The 22418-nt window shown below is 35.7% G+C and overlaps 1 protein-coding gene across 1 annotated transcript in view; it reads left to right on the forward strand.

Moving 5' to 3' along the window:
• Window positions 1-14484, forward strand: part of TBC1D8B (TBC1 domain family member 8B) — a 79677-nt gene extending 65193 nt beyond the window's left edge. Inside the window, exons 15-21 of the mRNA XM_036270471.1 lie at window positions 2161-2229; window positions 2400-2640; window positions 3385-3450; window positions 4909-5004; window positions 6505-6561; window positions 11207-11304; window positions 13951-14484. Of these exons, the coding sequence (XP_036126364.1) occupies window positions 2161-2229; window positions 2400-2640; window positions 3385-3450; window positions 4909-5004; window positions 6505-6561; window positions 11207-11304; window positions 13951-14346 (1023 nt within the window). The 3' untranslated portion in view covers window positions 14347-14484. The remainder of the gene's footprint in view (window positions 1-2160; window positions 2230-2399; window positions 2641-3384; window positions 3451-4908; window positions 5005-6504; window positions 6562-11206; window positions 11305-13950) is intronic.
• The last annotated feature ends 7934 nt before the right edge of the window (window positions 14485-22418 follow it).

Below are 22418 nucleotides of genomic sequence, written 5' to 3' on the forward strand. Positions count from 1 at the left end.
TTTATACATAATACATACTTAAAATAATACATACTTTTTGTAAATTATTCAAATAGTCCAGAAATGAAAAAAAAAAAAAAGCTTTCCTACCCCAGGAGTAACCAATATTAAAATGATTTGGCATATTTTCTTCCACATCATTTTTGTGTGTATCTATAGATATAAATGTGTATGCTGGAGGTAGGTGCAGGTAATACAGTTTTTAAAATTAAGAGCATATTAGTCACTTTGTTCTACATTTTTGTTTTCATTCAAAAATATATCATGGTCATTGCATATTAGTACATCCAGATCTGCATCACTTTTCTTAATGTACTGAATAGTATACTATAGTATAGATATGTTATACTTTATTTAACTATTTCTTGTATATGTACATTTAGTATTTTTTGCTCTTATTAGTAATACCATATCTAAACATCACAGTATATCTATTTTTACACATTTCTAGGAGTATTTCTGAAAGGTAGATTCCTGGTGGTAGAATCTAGGTCAAAGGGTATGCCCATGTGAAAATTGATAGGTCCTGCCAAATTATCCTCCAAATGTTTTGTACCATATTATAGTGCAACCAACAGTATGTAGGAATTCCTTTTTCCCCACATTCCCACTAACATCAGATATTAAAAATCTTTAGTTTGTGCCAGTTTGATAGATTAAAAAATCTAATCATCCTTTTTATTTCACTGATCACATGTTTATTAACTTTTTTATTTCTTCTCTTAATTGCCTATTCATAGCCTTTGCCAATTTTTTTTTTTTGTGAAGTTGTTTGTCTTTTTCTTATTGATTGTAGGAGCACTTTATATATTAGTGGTATTAAATCATTGTTAGTTATATTTGTGGCTAATATTTCCCTTCAATCTTGTGTGTATGTATTTTAAATTTTCTTTAGGGTATATTTCAGAGTGTATAAGTTTCAATTTTTTTTTTTTTTTTTTTTTTTTTTTTTTGTGGTACGTGCCCCTAGCGGGAACCGAACCAGGACTCTCTGGTCCGCAGGCCAATGCTCAACCACTGAGCCAAACTGGCCAGGGCTCAAATTTTTATGTAGTTAAATGTTTTATTTCTTACATGTTGTACAGGTTTCAGCCTTTTCTATATAAAATTATGTAATTTATAAACATACTTTCTCATGTTAGCTTATAGTACTGGTATTGCTTTGGTTTTTTAAAACATTTAGATCTTTACTACACCTAAATTATATATATTTATGAAGTGTGACATAAGTCCCTAATGGAATTTTATTTCAACTGAAACAGCCTATTGTTTGAATACCATTTATTGTCTTGTCCATCCTTACTGTATTCTGCCCTATTCTAATGTTAAATACTTATATACATACATTGGTTTATTACTGGAGTCTCTTTTTCTGCAACACCACCATACTGTTTTAATTACTATGGCTTTATAGTTCATTTTGAAATCTGGTAAGGCTTTAAAAAAGCCTTTAATATTCATTTTCATGATGTCTTTTTATATGTCCTTTAGTAAGCATTTATAGTTTTCATCATATAGGTCTTATACATTTCTTGTTGGGTTTATCTACTCCAATGCTTTTGATGGTTTTGTTGCTAATATGAATGAGATCTTTTTTTTTCATTACATTTTCTAATTTGTTTATTGCTGTGTATGTAAAAGCTATGGATTTGTTTATGTTGCTTTATTTTTTAAATATGTTTTATTATTATTTTTAGAGCGAGAGGAAGGGAGAGAGTTAGAAATATCAATGTGAGAGAGATAGAAATATCAATGTGAGAGAGAAACATCGATTGGCCACCTCATGCACGCCCCCCATTGAGGATAAAGCCCAAAACCCGGGCATGTCCTTGACCAGGAATCCAACCGGGACCTCTTAGTCCATGGGATCATGCTCAATCCACTGAGCCACACTGGCCAAGCTTATGTTACTTTATTAAATGGCCATGTTATTGCTGACTCTCATTAGTTCTAATACTTTTGAGGCATATAAGAGTATAATTCAATTGTGTTCTATGTACAACCTTTTTAAAGGCAAAATAGGTGCATTTACCATTATTATTCCTTTTAAAAGTTAGAAGAAAAATATTTTACTCTGGCAGAGGGAGATTTCTAAATGGAGTCAAAAAGAATTTCTATACTGAAGTATTATATTCTAAATTGCTTCTACTCTTTTTTAAGTTGCGTGTTGTATCACAAGATGTGAAAATGAGCCTTCAGGAATTGGACAAACTTTTTGTCATCTTTAAGGTACTGTTCTTTAAATGAAAAATAATATTTTTGTAATGATTTTTTTTTTACCACAACTACTCTTAAGTATTTTGTCTTTAATTATTTTAGTAGACATGGTTAAAAGAAAAAACCTTGTAGAATTATTTTTGCTGATTTAATGACTTTCCTTTTTTATTTGTTTTTAATAGAAAGAGCTGTTTTTTTCGTATTATTGGTGTTTGAGTTGTCCAGTATTAAAGCACCATGACCCCAGTTTGCCATATTTGGAACAGTATCAGATTGACTGCCAGCAGTTCAGAGTGTTATATCATTTGTTGTGTCCCTGGGCTCCTTCTGCAAACAAAGACTTGTTAGCTTTGTGGACATTCAGATTGTTGGATGAAAACTCTGACTGCCTTATAAACTTCAAAGAATTCTCTTCTGCAATTGGTAAGATGATTTCGAATAATTTTCTTTTTTCAAGCCAAAAATAAAGGTGCTCCTAAAAATACTTATACTGCCTATAATTGTCAATTGAGTCAGATTTTTATCAGCCTGAGTTACATTGTCTCCAACTTTAGCGATAACTGGACCTTTTTCTGAGTCTGTTGCTAAGTCTGAGTATATTGGTCACACATTTTGTTTCAACTCTTCCAAAAAGGCAAGCTGTTATATATGGATGTTCTAATGGTTAACATGAAGAAGAGAATGTCCTGATTTTCCCACACTCAGGCACATGGAAACGTCAGGAGGACTTTCTCCCTCAGTAAAAATCCAACTACATAGCTAAAGCAAGTGGTAGGCAAATATCCAACAAACATCTTGTACCTGGAGATAGGCCACCAGTTTTAGCATTCCTTTCTTTTCCAACACCCCAGCATGCTTTCTTGTTAGGGATTGTCCCTTGAAGAGGAGTTATCTCCTCAAATGAGGCATAAGTCCACATGTAAAAGAAAAAAGAAATTGAGATTGGGGGAAGGGAAGATCAGTAGAAAAGCATTTTATCACTCTAATAAAGGGGGTTTTGCTTACGCACTAACAGGAGAGGATCTGACTGACAGGGTGGTTATTTAACTGTTAGTTTAAGTAACAGAAGGTTTCTGAATTCTAATTCTTGGCTAATATCTGTATTGCTGGAATTGATTGAATTTCCTTTGGCTATGTGACTACTTATAATTAAATTTTATTGAACAGACATAATGTACAACGGAAGTTTTACTGAGAAGCTTAAACTACTTTTTAAGCTGCATATTCCTCCAGGTAAGAGTTTAACAGTCTCTAGTGATGTGTAGGAGTTGACTCCATTTTAACAAGTATAATTACATATATAATTCCATTTTAACAGATAACAGTGTTCAGTATATAAGGTTATTCCTTCATTGTGGCCCATGGATCATACTACCAGTACTTTTGCTGATATATAAATATGGTGGAATCTATGGAAGAGAGTCTGTGTAACATAAGGGTTCACAAGTTTTCCTCCTGTTAGTGGTCTATCAATGTAATAATAAATAGTTTATATATAAGAACTACCTATCATTTGAATATTGGTATACTGTTGAATTTTTATTGCTGTTGTCATTAGAGTTGAATTTAGCCTTAGACAAACTGCCAAATGTGTGAAATACTACAAATTATTCAGAAAAATGAGACCAGGGCAGGGATAGTAGGGATAGTGAACATTTGCAAAAGGAAACAAAATAAAAGCTACCATTTATTGAGTGAGCAGTTGCTCTGTCAAGGCATTTGCTTTACATGCATTCTTATATTTACTTCTCATAATATTCCTGAAAGGTGGTATTATGCTTCCAATTTTGACAATAAAGAAATTAAGGCTCAGAAAGATGAAATTACTTGCCAAAGACCACACAGATAATATATTGCATAACTGAGATTCAAACAAAGATCTGACTCCAGAACTTGGGTTTCTTTCTATTCTAGCATGCTGCCTCAGTGTTACCACACTATTCCAGTTTACTTAAGTGTTTTCCACTAACCTTAAGAGGCTGACTTTTCCAGGCCTGATCCGTATTTTGGAAAGCAGTCTTAAGCTTTCAACTAAAGGAACATTACAAAAGTACCTTTAAGCTTAGATAGATAATTCACAAAAACAAATAACATTGTCTAAAGCTACACCTGGGATTTCTTTTAGTCTTCCCAGGAGAGCCAGCATCCATTCTTTTACCAAACCAAAAAATCTAAAAGCCATCTTTAACTCTTCACACACTCAGATAACAAACAGCATTAAAAACAAAAGACAAACCACCAAATAGTTTAATTATGAAGGAGTTTATATTGTCATATCAAATATCTAATATTGTCATGTAATAAATATGCTTTCAGTAGAAGCATCAAAAATAGAAAACTACATCTGTTACAGCACTCAACTTCATGTTTTCCTTATTGTTGAAATGTTTTTAAATAACTGAGGTCACATTTTCAGAGATTTACAAATGCCAGATTTTCTTATTTCAACTTGTAATGGCTCTCAGAAAACTATAAAAAAGCAAGTAGGAGAAATAATAGAACTCAAAGTGATTAAGTATTTCCTGTTATTTGCCAAACAATACAGTGGTATCACTTCCACATTTCATCATATGTGTTTTCTTTTACAGAATTCCTTTCCTTAAATCTCTGCCCTCAGATGTACTTGAGCTGTTAAAGATATGTTTCTGTTCCTCAGTGTTAGTAAATTTGATTTGAGTAATCTGTTTTCAGCTTATACTGAAGTGAAATCGAAGGACCCTTCAAAGGACCCTTCAAAGGGAGATGAACTTTCCAAGGAAGAATTACTTTATTTCAGTCAGCTCCGTGGTAAATATCTGTTCAAAAATGTATCTGTTTGAAATTAGTCATTTAATAGAGATTTTCCTGGCTTGAATACTCCTAACCCAGCTACCACTAGTAAAATTTGGATTAATTATACCTTATCATTCTTTTGTGGTACTCCAGCACTTAGCACTGTGCTAAATGCATGGTAAGTATTCCATAAATATTTTATTGGCTAAACTGCATTTTGGGTTTTGATGCATGGAATTTCTTGTTTACTGGAGAATTAGAACGAAAATGCAGTTTGTTCCCACTTACGTTGCAGAAATTTCTAAAATGTATCATATCATTTTCATGCCTTGTTAAAAATATAATGAAGACAGTAGAATCTTTGATGATAGAAGGCCATAGCTTTTATTCAAACAGTGAATACTTATTATAAATCACTGTAGGTATAGGAAACAGGGATGAGTCTGTCTCCAAACCTATTTGAAAGATTATGAGCTTATTTTTGTGTCCTTTGCTTCTTTTCCATAAATATGAATCTTATAGAGGAATACATCCTGATTAATGTATGTTTATGTTTACTATATGTTAGTAATTTAACATAAACTTTGAAGAGACCTAATAAATCATCTAGTCAAGTCCCTTAATTACATAGATAGGGACACTGAGGTCCAGAAAGAAGTAGTGACTTATGCATGATTTCACAGTGAGTCATTGCCACAATTAGGACATTTAGCTCAGCTTTCTGACTTCCAGTATGTTTTTTTTTTTCCTATTAAAAGTAATACAATTTAATTTGAGGAAAGTCACAAAGAAGAAAATACCACTCAGAAATAAATACTTAATATTTGCTATACTTCCTCCTAGGAATTTTTTTTATATGGATTTTCCCTTAGTGTGCTTTTTACTATAAAAGTTCTTGAATACTTTGTCTTTTTTTTTTTCCTTCATTGATTTTAGAGAGAGAGGAAGGGAAAGGGAGAAAGACATAGAAACATCAATGAGAGAGAACATCAACTGGCCTCCTCCTGCATGCTGCCCACTGGGGATTAGGCCCACAACCTGAGCATGTACCCTGACTGGGAATTGAACCGGCGACCTCTTGGTGCATGGGTCGATGCTCAACCACTGAGCCAACTGGCCAGGCTTCACTTTTTTTTTTAATCCTCACCTGAGGTCATGCTTGGGGGGAGAGGGAGATGGGGGGTGGGGAAGAAAGGAAGAGAAAGAGAAATAGAAACATCTATTGGTTGTCTTCTATACACTTCAGGACTGGGGATCAAACCCACATCCCAGGTATGTGCCCTGACCAGGAATCGAGCCTACAACCTTTCTGTGCACGGGATGACACTCAACCAAATGAGTCTTTCAGGCCGAGCTTGAATACTTAGTCTTCTAATGATAGGAGGCCAGGTCAGCTGAAATTGTTTTTCTGAATTGAAGAAAATAATGTGCTTAAAAGTCTTAATATGAGATATTATTTTACAAAAGCTATCTGTTAAATATTTTACAAATTGCAATTGTCCTCTTTTCATTTAGTTTCCAAACCTGCAAGTGAGAAGGAAGCAGAATCAGTAAAAAACAGCCCTGAAAAAGGTACTATGATCTAAGAATATAATTTAAATGTTATTGTTTTGTTTGTTTGTTTAAACAAAGGGGAAAAGCAGATTCCCCTTTTCTGTGACATTTTACTTTAATTTTTCAATTATAGTTTACATACAATATTATATTAGTTTCAGGTGTACAACCCAGTAATCACACATTTATATAACTTACAAAGTGATCACCCTATAAATCTCGTACCCATCTGGCATCATACATAGTTATTACAATATCATTGACTATATTCCCTATGCTGTACTTTACATCCCCATGACTATTCTGTAACAACCAGTTTGTGCTTCTTAATCCCTTCACCTTTTTCACCCAATCCCCCAACTCTCTGGCAGTCATCAGTATGTTTTCTGTATCTGTGAGGCTCTTTCAGTTTTGTTTGTTTGCTTATTTTGCTCTTTAGAGTCTACATATAAGTGAAATCATATGGTATTTGTCTTTCTCTGACTGGCTTATTTCACTCAGCATAATACTCTCCAGGTCCCTCCATGTCGTCTCAAAGGATAAGAGATCTCTCTTTGTTACAGCTGCATAGTATTTCATTTCATTCAGCATAATATCCTCTAGGTCCATCTATGTTGTTGCAGATGGCAAGATTTCATTCTTTTTTATGGCCAAGTCATATTCCATTGTATATATACACCACTTCTTCATTATCTATTCATCTATTGATGGGCACTAAGATTGATTTTATATCTTAGCTATTGTAAATAATGCTGCAGTAAACATAGGGATGCATATGTCTTTTCAATTTAGTGATTTGGGTTTCTTTGGATAAATACTCAAAAGTGTTATTGTTGGGTTCTTCCTTGTCTCTTGTTATAGCCTTTGTTTTAAAGTCTGTTTTGTCTGGTATAAGTATTCCTACCACAGTTTGTTTGTTTCCACTTTTATAAAATATCTTTTTCTATCCCTTTACTTTCAGTCTGTGTGTCTTTCCACCTGAAGTGAGTCTCTTGTGAACAGCATATCTAAGGGTCTTGTATTGTTATTTATTCAGCCACCATATGTTTTTAGATTAAAGCATTTAATTCATTTGCATTTAAAGTAATTGTTGATGGATATGTGTTTGTTGCCATTTTATTCATACTTTTCACCTTTTTTTCATCTTTTTCTTTAAAAAGACCCTTTAATTTTGTTTGGAACTCTTTGTACTTCCTTCACATGTATGTCTTTTTCCTTCACCAGGTTGGGGAAATTTTCTGTTATTATTTCTTTAAATAGGTTCTAAATCCCTTGCTCTCTCTTTTCTCCTTCTATGATGCAGATGTTGTTATGTTTCATGTTATCCCAGAGGTTTCTTAAACTATCCTATTATTTTTTAATTCTTTTTGCTGCTCTGGTTAGGTACTGTATTTAATGCTACCTTGTCTTCCAAATTGCTGATTCGATCCACTGCTTCATCTAGCCTGCTGTTGATTCCTTCTTGTGTATTCTTTATTTGAGATATTATATTACTCATTTCTGACTGGTTTTTTGTTTGTTTTTGTTTGTTTGTTTTTTTTTTGTATTTATGTCCTTTTTTACGTTTGCTATGTCCTTTAGTTCTCACTGTGTTCATCCATTTTTTTGCTTAAGTTAATTGGTCCTCTTCATAACCTTTCTTTTTAACTCTGTATCTGGTAATCTCGTATATTGGTTGCCTCCATTTTATTTAGGTGGGTTTTTTTGTTTGTTTTTTTCCTGGGGATTTCTCCTGTTTCTTCATTTAGGGCATATTTCTTTGTCTCCTTATTTTTTGCTGCCTCTCTGTAATTGATTCTGTGTACTAGGTAGATCTGCTCTCTCTCCCAGTCTTGGTATGGTGTCCTTATGTAGTAGGTATTGTATGGGCTTAGTGGGGCTGTCTCCCTAATCACCTGAGCTGGGTACTCCAAGACTGTCCCTTGTGTGGTTGTGTAAAGCCTCCTATTGTAGTTGAATCTTGATTGCTCTTGGCCCATCTGTTGGTCGGGTTGACCCTCGGGCTTGGTGACTATGAAGATCAACCCCAACCAGAGTGTATGAGCTGCTGTGGGGGGCTGACCCTATGAAGTGGAATTCAACCCAGCAGAGCCTGGTGCCTACCAGATCTCCCTTTGGGTGTGCCGATTGTGGAGATAGTTGAGTTGTTCTCTGATGTCTGAATCCTGCTACAGTTTGGGTTGGTTCTGGGGCCTTTTCTGAGGGACTTTGGTGCAGGTAAATGTCAGGTACTGCCTATGACCGGCCATGGGCTACCTGTTTGGAGCTACAGGGAGTTCCACAGTTTGTGGCTGCCTCTGCTGGGCCTGAGTGTGCGTAGGATCGGCCAACCTGTGCACCAAGGCTAGATTACACTAACACGAAGGTCGGGGGCAGATCAGCAAAAGGCCCAAGGCACCCTGAGTTCCACCTATGTTTGTTGGCTGCCTGTTAGGCTCAGTCACTGAAAAAGCTTTTGGTGGCACAGTGGAATGCTAGTTACATGAGCCATGTTCTCAGTGAGTCACCAGCTAGGGGCAAGTGGTGTTAACCAAGTTTATACAGATTTAAAGTTAGTGCCAGGACTGGGTCTGAGGCCATTCAAAAAAAGTCTCAGTGTACACCGAGACCAACTACCACTCGCCAGTAGCCCAAAGACCTTTGTGGTGGAGCATAGTCTCAGGGAGTCATCAGGGGGAGGCCAGCAGTTTATCAAGCCCAAACAGACCAAGATTTGGCTCTGTAAAGGGAGAGTTGTACAGTCGTTTGGTATGCAAAGTAAAAATGACCCCCTTCCTAGAGCCACACAACTCAGTCTGTCCTTGATTCTGCCCTGACCGTTTGAAGAGCACAAGCTTGGCAGGGAGGGGCTGCCTGGGTTTGGGAGTGTGACACTAGTGCACCTCCCGTGGGGGAAGGGTGGCGCCAGTCAGGTTGTCAGGAAGGTGGTGGGAATCACCTCTGTTCCAGAGCCACACAACTCAGTCCCTGGCACACCATGAATCTGCCTGGACCTCTAGATCTTGGGCTTAGGCAGCTGACTCCACAGAAGGGCTAGAGCTCTGCAGAGTGTGGCAGTAGGGATTTTAGAGGGAATGGCTATTACATTCCCGCAGGCTGATGCTGTAAGGAATGGAGTGAGAGAATGATTCAGCACAGAGCCCTGGTGGTTGTCCCTTCAACTCTCTCCTCAGATCCACAAACCTCAGTCTGTCCTCACACAACTATAGTCTGTTCTTCCCTCTCTCCACTGGAGCCCAGGGTTAGTGGCTGCAAATAAGATTTTGTGCACTGGCTCTTTAAGAAAGCGCCTGTGTCTCTAGCGGACCCCCGTCTCTTCCCGGTGGGCAGAATCCCCACTGATTTTTACAGCCAGATGTTTTGTGGCTTCCTCTTCTATCCTATAGTGCTCTGGGCTGGGGAGCCCTGCGTGGGATTAAGACTCCACGCTCCTTGGGGGGAACTTTGCTTTTGAAATATCCATCTGGATTCTCAGCCACCTCCTGTGGGTGCAGGGCCCGCCCTTTTTGAATCCCTGCCCTTTCTACCAGTCTCCATGTGGCTTCTTTAAAACCTTGGTTATAAGACATGTTCAGCTAGTCTTCTGTTGGTTATTCAGGTTGATTGTTCTATAATTGAGTTGCAATTCCATTTTGGGCTTAGGAGGAGGTGAGTGTAACTTCCACCTACTCTGCCACTGTCTTGGATCTTCATACCATAATTTATTTTAATAACTAGCCCAGTGTTGATGGATATTTAGGTTGTTTCTAATGATTTATATTATAAATTCTACTGCAAGAAACATTATTCTTACATTTTAGTATACTTTTACACATATTTTGTTAGGATAGGACAAATTTATATTGGTATGAGAATTCTGGGTCTCAAATAGTAGGGACATTTAATATTTTGATAATTATGAATATCACCTTAATTAAACTTTTCAAAGAATGAATAAGTTGTGGTTTGAATTTTTCAAAAAGAGCCTCCATAGATCACTTAATATTTGCATATTAAGAAGTTTATTTATAGCCCTGGCCGGTTTGGCTCAGCGGTTAGAGCGTCGGCCTGCGGTCCAGAGAGACCCGGATTCGGTTCCCGCTAAGGGCACGTACCTCGGTTGCAGTTTGTCCCCGGCCCTGGTCGGTCGTGCGGGTGGCAGCCACTCGATGTGTTCCTTTCACGTCAATGTTTCTCTCTCTCTCTCACTCTCTCTCTCTCTCCCTCTCTCTCCCTCCCTCTCTCTCCCTCCCACTCTACCTGAACAAAAAATGGAAAAATGTCCTCGGGTGAGGATAAAAAAAAAAAAAAGAAGAAGTTTATTTATAAGCTATTTTAAATTTAGTAGTGTTCATGAAAACATCTACATGAAATTTACATCATCAAGCCAGGGTGTACCATTTAATCTAAAATGCATACTTCTCTATCTTGCTTCATATCTCCCTTAGTCCCAAACCTTCCTGAAGTAAGTTTTAGTTTAATGGAAATGGAGAAATTTCCTGAGAGCCAGTAGGTGAAATAAAAGTTTAATTCATATAATTTCCTGGATTTAAAAAAGGTAAAATAATCTTATTACTCAGTGAAAAATCTTTCAATAATAATTGTTTTGTCATTTATTTTTTGAGATTTGGGAAAATATAGTGGGCTGTTTATTATGAAAGTGGTTTTATTTTTCCTCATTCAGGCAAAGGAAAAGTTGATATTCAAGCATATCTTAATCAATGGCAAGATGAGCTTTTCAAAAAAGAAGAAAACATTAAGGATTTACCAAGAATGAAACAGGTATTGTGCTTTCAAAGAAAAAAATTTAAGTTTTTGATGTTATTTTTATGCATGTGGGTGTATCCAACTCTAAAATAGCTAGCATGCTATTTTCCAAAAAAAGTTAAATCATCTGTGTATTATCTCTAAGTTTCAGATGAGCACAGAAGAATGAAATAAAATTATTTTTAATACTTAAATGCCTCATGTTTCAGTGTAGTTTCTATGCTATGACATTTGTATATATAGAAAAGATGGATATGTATAACATATATTTCAGTGTTTTCTATTTCCAGCTTTATTAGAAAATTTTATTTATTCAGTAAACTTTTAGTGCTTACTAGATATATACCCAATGCTAGGTACTATGAATAAGAAATTAGATAAATCACAACCTGGTTCCTAATCATGTTGTATTTGAACCTGCTCAATGACTAGTATTGACATAACTCTAAATCAGTCTTTCTTACAAAGTATTTAGTCAGTATATGTTATAATTTTTATATGTTTTTATTGATTTTTTTTTTAGAGAGAGAGCAGAAGGGAGAGAGAGATAGAAACATTGATGTGAGAGATACATCGATTGGCTGCTTCCAACCCACAACCTGGGCATGTGCCTTGACGAGGAATCAAACCAGGACCTGTCAGTCCATGGGAGGACGCTCAGTCCACTGAGCCACACCAGCTTTGCTGTTATTATATATATATTTTTAAGTTCACTTAGAATTTTCAACAAACTGTGAAGACATTAATCTTATCCAAGACATTAAAATCAATGAATTCTACTGCAGTTAATGACCTTGGATGGATCTAGAGCTTAAATCTCTCAGAATACATACCATAATATTTCTATTCCTTTTTCATTAGACAATAGCACTGTGTTTAAACACACAGAAGAGGACAGCATTTGTTTTTGCCAACGCAATATCCATAAACTCTTCCTTTGGTAAAACAGTAACTCATGCTTCTTCTAGGGAAACATCTCCTCCATTCCCCTCTTAGCTCTTACAGTGTAAGTGATGAGGTTAGGGACCAATTCTCAGTGTTGTTGGCTGGATTTTGCAGTACATTCCTCTTCAGTGCTAATCGTACTTGAACCCCAAGGCATATTCAACCCTGCTCTAATCTTTAGGACCAATATTGAGGAAAGATAACAGTAATATAAGGAATTCTGTGATGCAGCATTATGATTTTTGCTCCTAAATTGGTTTCTGACTTTGTGCCTCAGTTCTAATAATGGACCACTCAATTTGATGTCTGGGACCTTAGTCACTGTATATAATTTGTCCTTGAAAATCTGTTGTTTACATGTTATTATAACTTTTAAATTAAAAATCTGTTAGTATGGATACTTAATATTCCCAGAACTTTACCAAAATGAGAACTATTTTAAAAATGAATTAATGGGATGTACTTATTCTAAAAATTTTTATAAATAAGCAGTACTATAGACTAAGGAAAAGAGAGAAATGAACTTAAAACTTTGAGACTATCTGAATATATTTTTGTAAATATTTTTGTTGATTTTTAGAGAAAGAGGAAGGGGTAGAGAGAGAGAGAAATAGAAATCTATGTGAGACCTGAGAGTAAAACATTGATTGGCTGCCTCCTGCATGTCCCCTACCAGGGATCAAGCCTGAACCCTGGGCATGTGCCCTGACCAGAAATTGAACCAGTAACCTTTTAGTGCATGGAATGATGCACAGCCAACTGAGCTACACTGACCAGGGTGGAACAATATATATTTAATTTTTTTTTCTTTATTGATTTTAGAAGGTGAGGAAGGGAAAGGGAGAGAGAGATAGAAACATCGATGAGAGAGAACATCTACTGGCCGCCTCCTGCATGCCCCCACTGGGGATTTGGCCCACAACCTGGGCATGTGCCCTGACCAGGAATTGAACTGGCAACCTCTTGGTGCATGGGTTGATGCTCAACCGCTGAGCCACACTGGCCGGGCTGGAACAATATATTTTTATGAAATACACTCTTTGTATTTGCTTTTAATTTATAGATAAACTTTTCTGGTAGGATTGACTTATAGGACTCATGTGTTACAATCTTGTTTTTAATTGACAGATTTTTTTTTTTAGGAATATTTATGATTATCTAGGAACAATTAGCAAACAAACCAGTTGATTTCTCCACTTGGGCCCTACCCAGCCTTTAAAGAGAAACACGTACAAATGGGCTTCTTAGAGCTACCTTGTACCACTAGATAGATCCCAAAACATTTTCCCCTAAATTTAAGTCATCCTAGTTGAGCTACTCACTCTAGCCCTTTGGGGAGATCAAGGGTACCTCATCTTAACCTTTAAGATTGATTAATGAATTAATGATTTACATGTAGGGAAATATGAGACTTTGCCTAATTAGAAATACCAACTAACATTGAAAGAATGCTGGCAGGTAAATTGCCCATAAACTATTGTATGTATAATATACTGCTCTTGGGCAACAAATGAAATGACTTAAATGGAATTTTATTCTATTATTGACATCTGTCTTTCTAGAACCAAGATTCATTTGGGGATTGATCATCAGTTCTGTAACTTCTGTGTTGAATGTTATATGGTACAAATTCTAAATAGGTGACTATTTACTCTAATTTCTCTTTATATTTGCTAAATCTAATATAAAATGTGGTTTCTAACTTGTGTCTTCTAGTCACAATTTATTCAGTTTTCAAAAACCCTTTATAACTTATTTCATGGGGACCCTGAAGAAGAGTTGTTATATCAAGCCATTGCTGTTGTAACCAGCCTTTTGCTCAGAATGGAAGAAGTTGGAAGGACACTTCATTGCCCTGCATCATCAGCCAAAGGATTCTCTGGTACAGTTTGTGTTTCTGGAGGACCCAGTGAGGGGAAAACAGAGAGCCCCTTGGAGAAAGATCCCTCCTTGCTCAGGGAAGAACCTCAGTGGTCATTTGCATTTGAACAGATTCTTGCATCTTTGTTGAATGAACCAGCAGTGGTGAGGTACTTTGAGAAACCCATAGATGTAAAAGCCAAACTAGAAAATGCAAAAACCGCTCAGTTAAGTTCTAGATACAAGATGTAAATCTCTGAACAGGAGTTGCCTATCAGACAAACTTACTAAGATTCTTGTAGTTGTCAACTTGATTCCTGGGAGTAGAAATCAGGGATTTATCATGTTAACCAATGTGTTTGAAGGTTTAAAAAAAATATTTGGAAACACAGTGAATCATTCCTTTGTGGCAATCTCTAATTTTGATATTCTCCAATACAAGTGTAATTTTTAAAAATTTTATTTTTCAATTAAAGTTTACATTCAATATTATTTTGCATTAGTTTTAGGTGTACAGCATAGTAGTTAGACAATCATATACTTTATACAGTGATCCCCCTTATATTTCCAGTACCCACCTGGCACCATATATAGTTATTACAATATTATCTACTGTATTTCCTATGCTGTACTTTACATCCTGGTGACTACTTTGTAACTACCAATTTGTACTTCTTAATCCCTTTACCTTTACAAGATATTCAATATAAGAGGAGTATGCTAAATGATACCACCAGGGCATACCAACATATCACTTTTGGTCAAGTAATTACTAGTTTGTGCTGCTGTTTACATATGAATTACTGATAATTTTGAAAATGTGGTGTTAATGTTTGAGTACTAGTGATGATGATATTTTACTGATGAATGCTAATTTCCAAATTGCTGCAGTCCTATTAGAATGCTTTAGAAAACCAGCCTCTTATGGCCTTAATGATAAGATTACCTAATTGGTTGGGGGGTGGGAGCTCATTTTCAAGTTATCTAACTGAAATAATATTAACTTTTTAAAGTTAATCTCATTTGGTCTTCTAATAATAAATATTTTATTTTCGTAACTTCTGAAATCACCCTACCTGAGTGGTTCAGAATCTTCTGATTCACGCTTCTAACTCTTTTACTGATAGAAAATAAATCAAGAACTCAAAACTCTGGGCTAATATAAGGAAAAACAATATTGAATTTGGATCTAAGCTGGATAAAACCAGCATTTTCAGAAGGGTTAAGAAACTTCAATTAACTGCTTCTCATTAAACTGAGAAATTACTTGAAATTCTTCTGAGCACTGCTGTTTGTGGCATTTGTCTCAGAATAGCCTGTGATTGCTTTGGTTCTAGCTTTAGATTTTGGGTTTTCACCAGTCATGTTTTAAGTTACATTAGATAGACTAAATTATTTTATTAGTCTGGCAAGTTCATTAAGTATACTTGTGCGTAATGGTTGTTAAGATAGTCTATAGAATTTCTGGTATCTATCTAAAAATTTTTGATTATCTGATTTAGATATATAATTTCTACATACTTTGTACTGCTTATATATCAGTCATCACAGTAAATTTATGTAAAAATAGTGGGCTTCATTAGCACTTTAAAGAAAAAATAAACTACACTTCTGACAGGAGCAATTTATTAATCAATTGATTTTGGAATTGTGGGAAAAAATCATCCATTGAGCTTCTTTCTTCAAAAAAGACTTTGGTGTTAAGCCCTTTGACTTTTCAGATATGAAACAATGTTAGGGTAGACGTCCTTTAAAATGATCCAAGAAGTCTCCCTTTCTGAAAAAGAAATTGGTATAGTCAGCCTTTGATAAGAATCTACTGTGAACAAGGCCTAACACAGAGGGTTTTGTCACCATAGAATATATTATTTTCAGAAAGACTCAAGAATTTTTTTTTTATCCTCACCCAAGGACATTTTTGATATTTTGTTCAGATACAGTGGGGGAGAGAGATAGAGAGAGAAACATCGACGTGGAAGGGACACATTGAGTGGTTGCCACCCACACAACCCAACCAGGGCCGGGGACAAACTCCAGCCAAGGTACGTGCCTTAGCTGGAACCGAACCCGGGTCTCTCCAGACCGCACGCCAATGCTCTAACCGCTGAGCCAAACCGGCCAGGGCAGACTCAAAAATTTTTAAGTAGATCCTTTGAAAATTTCATAAATTGGACTTGACCAAACTCTTACAAGTAGTGTCTTTAAAATGATGTCTTTTTAAATGAATTTGTCAACCTTGTCTTTTCAAGGAAATTACCATTAAAATAAATAGTTGGTAAATAGTATGTATGCCTTTTCTCAGAGATGATATGCTGAAACATACCTACATTTTAGAGTTTAGTTAGTAGTTTATATGTAAATTACCATACATTTGCTATTATGCAATGATTGATAAATTAGACTTCAGTAGCTCTAGAAAGACACAGGCTCTATGCTTATATACAAAAGCACTATTGCACATATTTTGCTGAATATTTTGTCAATTGTATTTATAAAAACACTTTCTTAACATATACTATTAATATTTGATATTTAAGGTCAGAATATTGAAGATTAATATCATATATATCCTAGATTAATTAAAATGGAATACTTAAAGAGATTTTGCAGTTGCAAAAAGACTATACATGCAAGTTAAAAAGACAAACATTTTCTGAGTCTGTAGGAAAAATAAGCTAAACATAGTTTTATAGTTGCTACCTTGCTGAGCAAATGAATTGTTCTTAATATTAAAAATCTTATGTAGCTGTTTCAAACTGAACCAGTACATTATATCTTATACATTAAATATGTTATAAAGTGGCTTTTCTTGTCTTTATAAAAATAAATATTATAAATATATTATAATAAACATGAAAAATGGTATACTTAAAGATATTACTGTTATTTGTTACAATGTACTTTTATTAACACTTAACTCAGTTATCACTTGAGGACTTCCTTCTTGTATTAGTTAAGTTTCAGTTGCACAGAACATAATTCACTCTAATTAGTTTAGTCAGGCAAAGATTTATTACCAAATATTAAGTAACTTACAGAATTATCAAGAGAACTGACTCTAAATTGAGCTTTCAAGAACAACTTCCAAAGCTACATGAGAGAACCAATCCACCAAGGGAATTGCTAACTCTTCTATGATTAGGAAACTGCTACTTCCTACTGTCATGATGAGAAGCTGACACTACAGCTGCTACCTCCAGAATCATGCTCCACCTGCTTTGGTTTATACCAACAAAACAGATGCCAAACTTCTCAGTACCCACAAGGTAGTGACTAAACTGCAATAGACAACCATCTTCACAACTATGTTTACCAGGATAAATGGCAGAAGTATAGCCTCCACCTCCCTTCTGTCATTCAAGTCTCACAAGTATGCATCTGATTGACCTATGTTGCAAAGGAATCTGGGAAGTGTACTTTTAGCATTTTAGCTTCTGTAACACAGAAAGACACACTTATGGCTGGAATGGTCATTGGACACTGTATTTATTTTCTATTGCTGTATAACAAATGATCACACACACATACACTTATCTTACCATTTCAGTGGATAAGGCTCTGCTTAGAATCTTACAAAACTGCAGCCAAGGTGTCAGCCAAGCTGGTTCTCATGTAGAGGCTCAACTGGAGAAGAATCCACTTCCAAGCTCACTCAGGCTGTTGGCAGAATTCATTTTCTTATGGTTGTGATCTGGAGGGCCCAGCTTTTTTCTGGTAGTCAGCTGGAGGCCACCCTCAGTTCCTAGAGGCTTCAGTCAGTTCCTAGCAGCTGCCCTCAGCTTCTTCAGGCTGCCCAAAGTTCTTTGCCATGTGGGTTTCCCCAAAATGGCCACTTCATCAATCCAGCAAGTAGTCTCTAGAGCAAGTCTGCTAACAAGACAGTGCCTTACATAATGTAACATAATCACACAGCAGTGACCTCTCTTCCCCTTTGCCATATTTTGTTGGTTAAATCCTCTCAAGTGGAGAGGATTACACAATGGCATCAACATCAGGAGGCAGGGATCATAGAATGCCAAACAGTATTTTAAATGGCTCTACCAATTAACATTCCAATTAATCATAATTAATAGTTCTGGTAGCTCTGCATCCTCACCAACACATGGAATGGTCTGCCTTTTTTAATCGTATCCATCCTGGTGGGTGTATAATGGTATTTTGTGGTTTTCATTTGTATTTCCCTGATTTTTAAAAAATGAACTTTTGAGGTATAATTTACAGACATATTAATACAGTTTAAAGTATACATTTTTATGAGTTTGGTAAATTTATATGCCTGTGTAGCCAACCACACCACATCAAAGTATAGAAAAGTTCCCTTGTTTCCCAACCAGGTTAACCTCCCCTACTCCCAGGCCCAGGCAAACATTGGTCTGCTTTCTGTCATATATTAAATTTATTTTTACTAGAGTTTCATAGAAATTGAGTCATACAGTAAGTTCTCTTTTATGTCTGTCATTTCTTATTCAACATAATGTGTATAAGATTCATCCATGCTGTCGCCCATATGAATATACCACAATTTGTATGTCCATTCACTTGTTCATTGTCATTTGAGTCGTATCCAGGTTTGTCTATTATGAATAATATTTCTAGGAACATTTGTGTACACATATTTTTGTGAACATGTTTTTATTTCTCTAGTATAAATACCCAGGAATGGAATCGATGGGACATATATATTTTTCACCTCATAAGGAATTTTCAAACTGTTTTCTAGATCAAATGTATCATTTTGCATTCCTTTCACTAATATATAAGAGTTCCAATTGTTCCACATTCTTGCCAGTGCTTGGCATTCTTAAATTTTGTCCATTTTAGGGGGTGTGTAGTAGTATTTTATATTGTAGCTTTAATTTGTATTTCAATAATGACTAATGGATTTCAGGGTCATTTAATTTGCATATAGGCCATTCTTTTTTTCCTATTGTTTATAAAAATATTTCCAGTTTTATTGAGAAATAATTGACATACATCATTGTATAAGTTTAAGGCATACAGCATGAAGATTTGATTTCCATATACTGTGAAATGATTACAGTAGGTTCAGTTAACATCCATCATCTCATATAGGTTCAATAAAAAGGAAAGAAAAAAATGTTTCTTTGTGATAAGGACTCTTAGGATCTATTCTCTTAACAACTTCCCTGTATATCATACAGCAGCGTTAACTACTATCATTATGTTTTACATTACATCTCTAGAATTTATCTTACAACTGAATGTTTGTTCCCTCTGACAACTTTCCTTTGATTCCCCTTCCCCTGCCCCTCACTTCTGGTAACCACAAATCTGGTCTCTTTTTCTGTGAGTATGTTTTGTTTAGATTCCACATATAAAGAAGATCATACAGGCCTGGCCAGTGTGGCTCAGTGGTTGAGCATCAACCCATGCACCAAAAGGTTGCCAGTTAAACTCCTGGTCAGGGCACATGTTCAGGTTGTAGGCCAAACCCTCAGTGGGGGGTATGCAGGAGGCAGCCAATCTATGTTCTCTCATCCATGTTTCTATCTCTCTTTCCCTTTCTCTCTCTCTCTAAAAATAAATAAAGAAAAAATAATAATAAAGATCATGTCTGACTTACTTCACTTAGCATGAATTCTTCAAGGTCTCTACAAATGGTAGGATTTTCTCTTTTTTATGACTGAATAATATCTCGTGTGTGTGTGTGTGTATCTTGCAGCTTCTTTATTTATTCATCCATCAAAGGACACTTAGGTTATTTCCATGAGTTGGCTATTGTGAATAATGTTACTAAGAACATGAGGGTGCAGACATTTTTTTATTTAATTAAATTATTTTTGTGACAGGTGTTTCTCCTTTTTCCACCCTAGACACCCTCCTCCCGATCCTGCCCATCCCCCAAAGGATTGTTGTCTATGTCTATTGGTTATGCATATATGCATATAAGTTCTTTGGTTTATCTCATCCCTCCTCCCTGACCCACTCCTCTGAGGTTTGTCAGTCTGAACCATACTCCTTTCTATGACTCGGGATCTATTTTGTTCATCAAATTATTTTGTTCACTATATTCCACAAATAAGTGAGATCATATGCTATTTGTCTTTCTCTGATTGGCTTATTTCTCTTAGCATAATGCTCTCCAGGTCCTTAAATGTTGTCTCAAAGGATAAAAGATCTCTCTTTGTTATAGCTGCATAGTATTCCATTGTGTATATGTGCCAAAGCTTTTTTATCCACTGATACACTGATGGACACTTGGACAGTTTTCAGATCTTAGCAATTGTAAATAGTACTGCTATGATCCTAGGAGTACATATATTTGTTCAGATTGATGTTTCAGAATTCTTAGGGTATATTCCTAGAAGTGGGATCACTGGGTCTAATGGCAGTTTAATTTATAATTTTTTGAGGAAACACCATATTGTTTTCCATAATGGCTGCACCAGTCTGCATTCCCACCAGCAGTGTACTAGAGTCCTCTTTTCTCCACATCCTTGACAGCACTTGTTTGATGATTTGTTGATGGCAGCCATTCTGGCAGGTGTTAGGTGATACCTCATAGTTGTTTTAATTTGCATCTCTCTAATGTTTAGTGATGCTGAGCATTTTTTGATATGTTTCTTGGCCATTTGTATGTCCTGTTTGGAGAGGTAACAGTTTAGGTCCTCTGTCCATTTTTTTTAATTGAATTCTTTGTCTTCCTTTTGTTGGGTTGTATGAGTACTCTATATATTTTGAAAATTAGCCCCTTATCTGATGTATCATTGTCAATTATGCTCTCCCATATAGTGGGTTTCCTTTCCATTTTGATGGTTGTTTCTTTCGCTGTGCAGGAGATTTTTATTTTAATTTTAACATTGATGTGAGAGAGACACATCATCTGGTTGCCTCCTGCACAACCCCATCCAGGACCAGAGACCAGACTGCAACCAAGGTACATGCTCTTGATTGGAATCGAATTCAAGACTCAGTGGTCTACAGGCCGATGCTCTAACCACTGAGTCATACCAGTCAGGTCAAGAAGCTTTTTAGTTTGATGTAGTCCCATTTATTTAATTTTGTCCTTTGTTTCTCTTGCCTTAGGTATTGTATCAGTAAAAATTCTGCTGCATGTGATATCTGAAATTTTGTTGTGTTACTAGGATTTTTATTGATTCATGAGTCAGTCACATTGAAGTCTTTTATCTATTTTGAGTTTATTCTTATATATGGTATAAGTTGGTGGTCTAGCTTCATTTTTTTTTGCTAATAATTATATAATTTCCCAGCACCAGTTATGAAAGAGAAATCTTTACTCCATTGTATGCTCTTGCCAACTTTGTTGAATATTAATTGAGCATAATGTTTTGGGTCAATTTCTGGGTTCTCTGTTCTATTCCATTGATCTATATTCCTGTTCTTGTGCCAGTACCAGGCTGTTTTGTCTACAGTAGCTTTGTAGTATAACCTGATACCCTGTATTATGATCCCACACACTTTATCCTTCTTTTTCAAGATTGCTGTGGCTATTTAGGGTCTTTTTTGGTTCCATGTGAACTTTTGAAGTATTTGTTCTAGTTCTGTAAAATATGTTGTTGGTATTTTGATGGGGATTGCATTGAATCTATAGATTGCTTTCGGTAGTATGGACATTTTAATGATGTTAATTATTCCAATCCATGAACAAGGTATGTGCTTCCACTTTCTTATATCTTCCTCCATTTCTTTTTTCGATGTCCTATTGTGGTCTTCAAATAGATCCTTTACTTCTTTGGTTAAGTTTATTGGTAGGTTTCTTAATTTTTTTGCTGCAATGGTAATAGGGATTTTTTTATTTCTCTTTCTGTGAGTTCATCATTGGAGTATAAGGATGCCATTGATTTATTGACATAAATTTTGTATCCTGCTACTTTGCCAAATTTATTAAGTCTAGTAGATTCTTGATGGAGTCTTTAGGGTTTTCTATGTAAAATATGTCATCTGCGAATAATGACATATTCATTTCCTCCTTTCCAATTTGGATCCATTTTATTTTTTCTTCATGTCTGACTGCTGTGGCTAAGACTTACAGTATTATGTTAAATAAGAGTGGCGAAAGTGGACATCCCTGTCTTGTTCCTGTTCTTAAGGGAAATGCTTTTAGTTTGTGCCCATTGAGTATGATGTTGGCTGTAGGTCTTTCATATATGGCCTTTATTATGTCAAGATATGATCCCTCTATTCCCACATTGCTGAGCGTTTTTATCAGGAATGGGTGCTGGATTTTGTCAAATGCTTTTTCAGCATCTATTGATATGATCTTATGGTTTTTATCTTTCATTTTGTTTATGTAGTATATCACATTTATTGATTTGCAAATATTGTACCAGCCTTGCATCCCT

The sequence above is a fragment of the Molossus molossus genome, unplaced genomic scaffold (genome assembly GCF_014108415.1).
Source record: "Molossus molossus isolate mMolMol1 unplaced genomic scaffold, mMolMol1.p scaffold_m16_p_2, whole genome shotgun sequence".
Taxonomy (NCBI): Eukaryota; Metazoa; Chordata; class Mammalia; order Chiroptera; family Molossidae; genus Molossus; species Molossus molossus.